This window comes from Ceratina calcarata, unplaced genomic scaffold (genome assembly GCF_001652005.2).
Source record: "Ceratina calcarata isolate Rehan_Ccalc_2016 unplaced genomic scaffold, ASM165200v1 scaffold514.2, whole genome shotgun sequence".
NCBI lineage: Eukaryota > Metazoa > Arthropoda > Insecta > Hymenoptera > Apidae > Ceratina > Ceratina calcarata.
In genome coordinates this window covers 1,671,481-1,682,464 of record NW_017175971.1, presented here as the reverse complement: position 1 = coordinate 1,682,464, position 10,984 = coordinate 1,671,481, and the positions used below count along the sequence as shown (strand labels likewise).

Below are 10,984 nucleotides of genomic sequence, written 5' to 3'. Positions count from 1 at the left end.
GTAATAGGAATGTATAATAACAAATTCAACATGCCAGCATTGTTTAAGTATATGTATAGCCTATACATGCTTAATACCGTAAAATAAATTTCGCTGCGCTCGAAGTATCGTTTAGGAGATTATATCTTCTCTATCTCACGGTAACCAGATTAACGATTAAAAAGAAGGGAAAGGGAAGTGCAACGCGATACTATGAGTAAAATTACGATCAGGACGACGACGGATAGAATAGTGACGGAGGATTTGTCGTTTATAAATGGCGCGTCAACGAACAAAATCACGACTGACAGAAATTCCGGTAGTAAATACTTGGATGGACATGCGAGGAGCTGTTCTTGGATCATTCCAAAGCGCCTTTCGCACCTGTCGAATCTGTATCCCGATTCCGGGTGCCGGTTATTCTCTATCTGACCCGAATCCTAGCGCGTTTCTCTCCGGTGCTTTTTTTATCGGCTCAATTCAATTTAACGCGGTCCTCTTCGATTCGGTTTCATTTATTAAGATTGCTCCAGTTAGCTACAGCCTCGACTCACTTGTCCATCAGCTTACTTATCACTTTCGATCACGTCGATCGTGCTCAAGTTCCGGTCCACGGACTTCAGATTTTTAACGTATCGCGCCCTGTCTACAATGATTAAACGTCAAACTTTGCTCCTTCGCGGTCGTAACTTCTATTCAACGAACTCTGGGGCCAAACATTTGACCCTTCGTTTAAAAAATAACAATTTTAGTTTGATTCAACAAACATATTTGTGAATCTGATACAGTTTTACATCTTCGATTGATTGAGCAACCACTCGTGAACGTCGCTGCACACACGTTCTGGTCAATTTCGAAGGTAATTAATAAAGAGCGACAGATTTGTTGCCCCTGTTGAACCGAATTCGAGGTCCTTAATTTTCCGCGTCCTGCATTTCCGCGTGTCCACCGAGTTTGCATGTTTGTCAAGGACGCGCGAGTATTTACCGTGCTGCGACTGGTCCCGGGTTTTAACGGTCGATCTCCGGTACGACGTAAGTTTCTCTGGGGTCTATTTCCCTTAATTAACGCAGCCCTTCGTTTTATTTTTCGCAGGTGGTCCTGTCGGCGTGCAGCACGTACTTCGACACGATTCTGTCCCAGTACGAGGAGAAGGACCCCATCGTCATAATGCGGGACGTCAAATTCTCAGACATCAAAGTACTCGTCGAGTTTATGTACAAGGGAGAAATTAACATCGACCACGTGAGTGACACACAGTTTTTTCTCAAATTGATCGAGTGCTAATAAATTGTTTGTAAAACTCATCGCTCTCGCATCGATTCATTCCTGAAAAGGTTAAAATAAATATATTTCTGACACGTCCCAGTTTTATCGCGATTTGTATCACGAGCGCGGTGTTATTTCAAGGCGACTGGTTAAAATTGTCTCGGGATAGACTCCGGCACTCTTGTTGAAAAAGGGAATTGGAACTGGGGCTCTCGCGTATAGATGTTGTTCGGCACGTGTCCCCCCCGCCGCCGGTCGATCGTCGAAATTAAAACTGATTAAGGAAATAAAGCCTGCGGAACGTGGCTGTTTCGAGCCTTTTCAGACTTCACAAGGCGACTTATTTACATCGTGGACATTATGAGGGCACTTGTGTTCCGCTGACGGTGGAAAAAGTGTTTGAGGCGGAGGGGCCGGGCAGGGCACGGGACTCTGGCCTCAATTTATTAATAATTGAAGACTCGTGCTCTTCGAGGTTCGAGCGTGCCGCACTTCAAAGCGACTCCGGACTTCCCATCGGTTCGCGGGCAGAGAAAAAAAAAAATTCCTTCGCGAAGATGCAATTTGTTTTGCCGCGTGCGCGGTCAATCGATTCCCCTTTTGCTTTTTTCCTTCCGACTCCTCTCGTCTCTAACGAAATAAAGAAGCGTCACTTTGTGCCGTCGCTTTGAAAGCGATTGCTATGAAAATCGAATCGATACTCCTCGTGTACTGCCCCTCTAATTACAACAAATACCGAAGTGTTTGAAGCAACCGAATCATAAATTTTCATCGGCCCTCCACGAGCGAACGAAGATAAGCATGTTTTTACCGAGCCGAGCCTTTTCCATTACATTTTTCTACTTAAATAATAGTCAATTTTAATAATAGCTCGGAAACTCGTTTGTTCTATAAAATCGTTACCGGCAAGAAACACGCGACCGTCGTTTAAACTTTGCAAAAGAAAAGATAAATTACTCCCGGTCGCTCGTTAATTAACTAACAGAGCGACCTGTGTAATCGATACTACACATTTCTCGATTCACGGTAAAAACTAGCTGATGGATTTCATTCGCGAGTCCCACGCGAAATTCTAAACTCGTTACGAGATACACAGTTTCTCTTTACCAGCGCGTTTGTACAATTTGCAAACCGTGTCCCCTAACGAAAGTCGAGTATCGTCAAAAGTCTCATAGACGTCGAGGTGTTCCGTTTCAGGCTCACCGCGTAAGGTCGCGTACGCGTTTATAGAATCGAATTTGGTCTAGAATTCTAGAAAGAGGACCCCGTACATGCATACGTCGGGTTCTCGGTATTTCTAGTCGTGATCAGGCAATCGGGTTCAAGCGGAAGCTTTCTCCAACACGGTGGCCACGTTTTGCCTGCGAAAAATCCGGCTCCGGTGAAAACAACCGTGCTTCGGCATTAGGTCACATGTACACCCCCGTCCATAAGTATTACGACAATCAGAGTTAAAAGAAATCTGCGGAGGTGGCAGTATTCCCTTTCCAAAGGGATCGAGTTATAAAATTACGTTCAGACCACGGCGTTCATGAATCTATAAAGAGATTCAACAGGGAAACAGGGAACGTAAACGTTTACTGTGTGTAAAAGAAATTTTTATCTACAATGCATTTTAACATGAAAATCAACGGTCTAATTATAATAATGGGAGTTCGTGCCGAAACAATGGATATTCTAATAAACGAAATCTAATCTGAGAAATTACATGCAGAATTCGATTGGATTTGCGTAAGGTCAGGACGCCGGGCGACGATTGTTGAATCTTTTCCGAGGCAGAAACGTCAACGGCATCGGTGCACGTACTCGTATATGTAGAAACGCATACAGACGAATAACGGCTGTTTCTGAAATACACATTATTCCCGGTGCGCCGAAGACGCTGACCCACATAAGCGTTTTTCCGATTCCGGCCGTGGCCGATAGAAAGCCGCCGTTTGTAGAAAGTTCCCATATTATTTAGCATTCTCTCGGTCGCTGTGGCATTATTGCGGTGAAAATTGGCAAAATAATAATTGGACCTATTCCGATGTGTCCAGCTGCTGACCCGATCTATGTATAGATACGTACGTACGTATATACGTACAATACAGCTGCGATACCTATACCGTCCTTTTCCTCTATCCGATTTATTACTCCCGAGGAATTCGGATTCAGGTACGAGTTCGAGCCGGAAAATTGAAGCGGATTAATGGAATTACTAATTTTCTTTTTTTTACTTCCGCCCACGCGATTTTTCCCCCAGTTGATTCGTCGATAATTAGATTTACCTAGCGCTGCTACCCGAGCAGGATTTCTTGGTTCTCTTTTCTCGTTATTGTGCCCCGAAGAAATGTCGCGGGATTGAGGAAAAGGGGAAAAATTCGTCGCTTTGACTCGTGCCAAAAATGCGAGTCGTATATTACACCGTTTATGCCCCTCGAGCCCGTGGCGGCGCACGGAGGAAATATTGAAAGCAGATCGGTTAAAAATATTGCTGCTGCCTTTTGCCCGCGGTAACTCTTGCCAGGAACGGTTAAACCACTCGGGCTAATGTTGACCGAAAAGAGACTACTTACCTTGATTAGTTGGAGAGCCGTCGAGAATGTAGCTGTCTCGAATTGAGACTGTACAGTCGCCCGTTGCGAATTTTGATTCCTCGTAAGCCCGCGTCGCGTAATAATCCGTTCTGGTTAAAAAATTTTTGCTCGATCGTAGCCGAGGGCGGAATGAAACCGGGACCCGCGACCCTTGAAAGGATTAAACGACAAAGAGCTCCACTCGCGTCAAAAGAAAGAAGAGAGGCTCGGCGCATATCTTTTGAAAGTTCTGTTTACGGGCTTGATTAAAGTCGGTCGCCGCGCGTCGATATTTTCCAGACGAGATTGTCGTCCCTGTTGAAGACCGCGGAGGATTTGCACATCAAGGGGTTGGCCGAAGTGAGCTGGCGTAGCGATTCCACGCAGAATGATCTGGCTAACAGCGGGCACAGTCCTGGCGCGGCGACTCCAGGTGTCGAGACGGTCCTCAGGGAAGGCGAAGCCGACGAACCGCCGCCTCCGAAGCAGAGACGCAGGGGGCGTCCGCCCCTGGACGATCCACCCTCGGCACACGACGTCTTCACACCGAAAATTACCTGCATCACCGGAAATGTACATCAAGTATAACTTAAAATGGTTCTTTCATTCTCTTTTGCTTTATCGGATTAAAAATCATCTTCACACGTCGCTTTAAACAGTGATAATACGTTTGATTAGCTTTCCTTGTGCGAAGAACCTTTCATATCTTTTGTAATCAATCTCTTCCTGCAATACTGAACAGCTGTTTAATTCGTCTGTATAAATCGATGTCTAGGAGGAAATGATGAGCGAAGGTGGTGACCATGAGAGCTGGGACGATGAAATGATGATGAACGAAGCTGAGACTCCACTGCCGGTGGTAAGGATTTCAATTTACATCTTTTATTCTCACAGTAGATAGTAAACTTGAAATTCTTATTAACTACATGAATAATCATCGAGATCTATCGAAGAGATCTGCTTCTCTCGTCCGTCCTATTTTAACGGTCATCGTATTTGTTTTCCAGTTATCATACATGTCAAAGGACGACAACACATCCGACCAGGAAAAAAAAAGTAAGTATTCGATGAAAAGTATTCTAATCGTGATCAGAAGGAAGATCGTAGAATAAAAAACATGCAAGAAACAATCGATTTTGCTTGATACGTAGAGGACGGGCTCAGAGCGGAGACGCGCGCGTATTGTTCGGTAGGCGCGTGATCTAACCGCGGTGTATGATTTTGCTGCAGCGCCTACCACACCCTCAAATTCCAACGCCACGAACCCATCGATCCCCGAGCAATTCCGAGACGTCGTGAAGATGAACGATTACTTGACGACGGGACGCCGCCAGGAGTTCTGGGAGGAGCCGTTCACGCGACGCGTTATGGATGCCATTAAGAGCAAAGAACTGGAAATGAAGACTGCCGCGGAGATACTTGGCGTCTCCTACGGAACTCTCTACGGCAGATATCGCGACAGTTATGGTTGCCTTAAACACCCGTATAGGTAAATGGAAGATGGAATACTTCATTGCTCTCGCGTCGCGACCGTTTACTACCACCTTCCTCAATGCTTTACGAGCCATACTCGGAAATATTTTTAAACGATTGTGTTCACCGAGATAACGTCGGTAGTCGATAGCCGGGAGTCCGGTTCGAAAAAGAAAACAAAGAAAATTTTCTCGAGAATATGAATTCGTTACGACGCGCGCTAAGTGAAATCGTCCATTAACCTGCTTTCTTCGGCTTCGTTTTTACAACACAGCCTTCGTACGGGAAAACGTCTTTTTCGTTTCCTTATAGCGATTTCAACGCGTTTCGAGGTATCAATGAATGGGAACGAATTTGTTCGCAGAGTAAGGGATTTTTGGTCGGAGCCAGGGCCAGCAGAGGTGCTCGCCAAGCTCCGGAGGAAAGAGATCACGTTGTTCCGAGCAGCCGAGTTCCTTAACGTGACCGTCCACACGTTGGCGACTTATTTGTCGACGTTGCAGGGCCCGGACAGGATCTCGTTGGCCGGCGACCTGAGCGTGGCGTCGAGCGCGACCGACGGGATCAACGACACGCCGGAGAACAACGAGCCAGTGAACGACATCCTCCAGAAGATAAGCGCAAACGCGGGGACCACTGCGACCCCGACCACCTCGACGCCCATCAAACGAGAGGGCGGCGGTTACATCGAGGTGCCGACGCCCGTCCCGAAACCCGCGACCTCGGTGCTGGAGAACAACCCCGACATAACGATCGTCAAAACGGAGAACATGCCGCGCAAACGGGATTACACAAAGGTTTCGAACACGGAAAACAACAACGCGAAATTGATGAGCGGCGGCGCGTTGAGCGAAGTGACGCAGCAACAACAGCAGCAGAAGATCACCGACCCATTGTCGTTAAACAACGACAACAGCAAACCCTAACTATTCAGGCCTTACCTGCAACCGGCGAATCCCCGTGGACCGACCGCCAGCTACAGATCCGAGCTGTGCCCGCGAAGATTCTACTCGAACGTGTTTACTCGCTTTCTCACGAATTTTCATTTGAAGTAGAGGAAGGTGGCGGATAAACGCATCTCGTGTTTATAATAATTATTATGTCCGTTATATAATCGTACTTTCGACGCAGTCGCTGCCTTTGGCCCGTTAATGTTAGACGGAGTTCGCTGATGCTCCGCGCACGCCAGCCCACGCCAGCAGAAAGGAAAAAGAAGATGTGTAGTTTTAGACAATCGCGCGTGTACGATCGTCGTTGGTTACAGGCTGGCGTTGCATCGAGAGGATCGGAACTCGTGCAGCGAGTAAACACGAACAAAATTAAAGTGGGATTTCCAGAGCGGATCTAAAGGTGCTCGGGGGATGACTCTTGTAATGGTTCGCGTCCGGAAGTACTGCCTACGGATCCGGCTTGACTTCCAATCCCGTTGCACGGATGCAACGCCAGCCCAGCGTTATATTTTCCGAGTATGAGGCGAGCAGAGAGTGTGTAAACATACTAGAGATCGAATTCCTTCTCATAAAACATTAGTACCTAGCGATACGGTTCTTCGTTACTTCAAAGAAAAAAAAATGATTGGTTTCGCTTTAATAAATCCAAACGTCGTCGGTTCAACGATTATCGATCGTGTTTGGCCTTCGTGACAATGGAAACGGAAACAGACAAGGGAAAATGAAAAGAGGACGAAAAAAATGAAAGAAACGGAAATGTGTAATAAAGTTCAATCGAAGTTCCTTTTGAATAACGATGTGTAGGGTGTATCGCGAAAAAAAAAATGAATGCCTAGACTATTTTCTGCCGCATGTGTCTGTATGGTAGCACGTATAAAGAGCGACAATATTATTCACCCGTAGACCCAGTCAGTATAGTGTTCCCCAGAGTGACAGTTCTTCGTGAAAAAACGAAAAGTAATTAGATGACTCTCGTGCGATCGCCGTGTATTGAACAAACGACGCACGAACTTATGATTTTCAACGATCAACACACATTGGAAATACACTTCTGCAACGGGAGCCTTACAATCACGCAAGCGTTTCAAAAAATGTTTTACATGTTCATGCGCTATTCGCCGACATGATTAATTTATACTATAATGACTATTATTTTCAATGTACGGTGACGTTTGCCTTTTATTTTTAAATGATGATCCGCTCAAATCTTCTCAACATTCAAAATGTTCGAAATTGATGCGGGGATCTAAGCGCGATGAGAAATGGTACAATTTTTTTTATTTGTTATTTTCATTTCGCTCGTTTCTATTCTTCTCTTTGTCTCTTTTTCCTCTATTTTTACGACAGTATATACATAAATATATAAATAGTTAGAATTCGTTGCACTTTAGAGACGGTATACTTTAGATGCGTCGTTTAGGTATATGCGCGAGCTTTCTTTCCTCTTTTCTCCTCTTTTTATATATACACATATATGCATATATACATATGTATACACGTTTTAAGTAGATTTTATTTAAGCGATGATCGATAATCGAAGATCACTAAATCGGAAAGGAGATATACACGCATAACGTCCATTGTAAATATTGATGCAATAGTAAGACCTAAAATTAATCTTATTTGTTAATCGCTATTTTAAAGGGGAGGCAAAAAGTTACGAAGGGAGGGATATGCTGTTTTTAGTGTCGCTTAATCGCGTTCGGATCTTTCGCTTGTTAAGGGACAAGACAAGACGAGACGAGGTGGAGTATGTATACAAAATGGAGGTGAGGCGATGCCTCGTTGGTCCACGCCAACTTATAAACCTTTACTTTTCGTAATCGGAGAAGAAAAGAAATCGTTCGAGAGGCGCTGTTGCGTCGCGTCTACCCGAGGTCAGGCACCAAACGCGGATAAAACAGATTGAAACGAGGCCGCACGCGCGCGCTCGTCATTTAAACCGTAATCCACTTTTTTGACTGGAGACAAACAAAATGAAAAGTTAAACGACGAGTATTCCTGTTCGGTGAAGGCAAACAAAACAAAGCAAAACAACAAATATAAAAAAAACTAAGTACGAACTAATAGTATAGTAGAGGTATTCTCGATATGATATTTTTCGACGATATAAGACTTAGTTGCATTGAGAGGACTCGGACACGAGGAGAGAGGGGTACTTGTAAAGTAATCCAGAGGAAAAAAAAATCGTGTGCAATTGTGACAGTCGGACGAGCATAAGAGTAAAAAAAAACCACGAAGTGTGTTGTAAAAGAAGCGAAGAATAATTTAGTGTCGCGAGGCGGTATGGGAACGAGATAAGAAAAAAAATGGTACTGTGAAGTGTGTGTATATATAGAAAGCGTACGTTTAAATAATAGAGCGATGGAATGCATGAATGAGCACACACCGAGAATATTATTCATATATATATGTATACATACACGCGCGTGTGTGTGTATATATATGTATAGATATACGAGTACATATAAAAATATTATACATACATATATATATACATACATATATATATACATACATATATATATATATATATATATCTCTTTTTCTCTAGAGGAAAATTCTAAAATCGACTGACTATTAATGTTAAAAGAAAATCGCTCCACGAGCAAAAGAAAATAGCGTTATACATTATGACAAAGAGCAGTAGTATTTTCCGGGATGCGTGTTAAAGATATTTTACGTTTCTCATTTTTGTTTCATTTTTCTAGCAGTCATCGTTTTTCGATGGATAATCTTTTTGATTACTTTACGAGTGCTCTCGACCGACCATTTTACCACGTATAAGAATCATTTTATATGATAACTTCGCACCGTTCGATATTTTATTCGCGATCGTATGGTACACGATGACGTATAGATCTGTTCATTATTTCACTCATTAATTTAAACCGTACTCGAGTTTCATTACGTCTCTCTCTTTTTTTTTTCAACAGACGTGTATTGAGCGCGATTAGTATAATAGTTTCTTCTACTCTCTCTATCTATCTATCTATCTATCGAGCGTACATTATCATTATTATTACTGCTATTATTATTGTTATTATTTTTTCTCTTTTAAGTAAAATAAGACTAAGACATACCAAATGTGAAATGTAAGGACAAGTTTTGTTAGGTTAGTACTATCGCATATCAAGAACGCAAAAAAAAAATAAATACATGCGCCAGAAAGCACTCTGTATTGCCTATGCACGTCCCGGTGAAACCGTAATAACGCTGGGGCGCATAAGACCACTTACTCTAACAAGGAGTATACGACTAGAAGTATTAATATTTAATATCAATAATCAACGCGGATTGCCCAGAATGGATGGTCATGTTTTTGACGATCAACTTGAGTCGAGTCCACTCAGAACAAAAAGGAACAAAGAATTTTTAATTTTAAACGTCAAAAAGAAAGGAGAAACTGAAAGAAAGAACGATTGTTAATTTCTCGAGCATTCGTTGATTCCGTTTCGCTTTTAATTTTTATTTTCTCGTTCATCATCGGCCATTGATCCTTGGAAAAATTTCGTACTACTTTTTTTTCGTACGCCGTCCATGCAACACGGACACCAAGCATCGTAACTTTAGTCTATTTCTTTTTACGACGTCTTTTTTATCCGAGACTCGATCATTTTTAAGAGGGAAGATTTTGCTAGAGTACAAATTACTTGGGACTTTTTATTAACCCTGTTGGCGCGAGGGAAGAAAACCTTTTTTACCCTCAGAAAACCCTCCTCCTCTCCCCTGCGCCCCTCCTTCCCCGAAACGTTTTCGAAATGAGTTTTGCCCTGAGCGCATGGCCAGCGTTTCGCGCACGCGACTTCGCTTCCGGTACCTTCTTCGCTTCCAACGTGCGCGCCAACACGGTTAGCGTCTATTGCCCTTAGACGATTACGATTAATCTAAGACGCTGTTTCGTTTAATTTGTTCCTTTTTCTTTACTTATTTCTCTGTTTATTAGTTTTGTTTTTTAACGAAGAGATCGCACGCAATGCCAAAACCGTACGTCTCAAAGACTGATGGCCATTCAATTTGGAGTTTCTTGTAATGGTAATCTCAAGCCGGGCGAGGTCCTGCGTTAAACGAGAGATAGAGTGAAAATAAAACTGCGTGACGAGATCAGGACCGTGCCGGAATTACATCGACGAATTGTATGAGAAGACAGGACAAGACTAAATATTATAGCCTATTATTGGCGAACGATGCCCGATCGCCGTGAGCATCGTACAATGAGACTAAAAAAAATTGATATCATAATTAATGTGTCGTTTGATATAAACGAATAATGAATATAGTATGTATCATCGTTTTATACACAACCTAATTATATCTACGTACACTATGTACATTCCTAGTATACACTAATTGTCACTGTCACACACTCATCGCATTACACGCGCATTAACGAAAAACAAAAATGTGAAAAAAAAAAGAACAATTACGCATATGGACCTATCGTCGTATACGTGTACGCGCGGGTGCATCAGCGCGCGGATTTAAAAGATAATGAAGGAACGCGTGAGCCGCGCGCGAATGCACGTACGCGCACGCAGGGACATATTAAACACATTATAAATATATTTATAATAATTATATAGCTATTCCAAAAACGGACCACCGCGACATCGACATACGAAAATCATTTAAAAAGGAAAAGATACAAAACGGGATAGGAGGAAAACGAAGGAGATTATAACGCGAAACCCTAATTGACGATACGTGCGTAATTAATGATCGTCGGTTAAATTAAGCCAGCGTTTACGTTTGGTT

General features: G+C 43.1%; 1 protein-coding gene across 16 annotated transcripts in view; it reads left to right on the top strand.

Moving 5' to 3' along the window:
• LOC108628260 (zinc finger and BTB domain-containing protein 20) overlaps nucleotides 1-6,503 on the top strand; it is a 70,036-nt gene extending 63,533 nt beyond the window's left edge. For 14 of the 16 annotated variants that reach the window (XM_026816372.1, XM_026816366.1, XM_026816371.1 and 11 more), the window contains 6 exons: nucleotides 1,075-1,224; nucleotides 4,107-4,388; nucleotides 4,582-4,665; nucleotides 4,814-4,862; nucleotides 5,037-5,295; nucleotides 5,644-6,205. In XM_026816372.1, coding sequence (XP_026672173.1) covers nucleotides 1,075-1,224; nucleotides 4,107-4,388; nucleotides 4,582-4,665; nucleotides 4,814-4,862; nucleotides 5,037-5,295; nucleotides 5,644-6,205 — 1,386 coding nt within the window. Of the gene's footprint in view, nucleotides 1-1,074; nucleotides 1,225-4,106; nucleotides 4,389-4,581; nucleotides 4,666-4,813; nucleotides 4,863-5,036; nucleotides 5,296-5,643 lie in introns of all 16 variants that reach the window. The other 2 variants (XM_018030054.2, XM_018030055.2) reach the window with 2 other exon arrangements.
• Nucleotides 6,504-10,984: the final 4,481 nt, after the last annotated feature.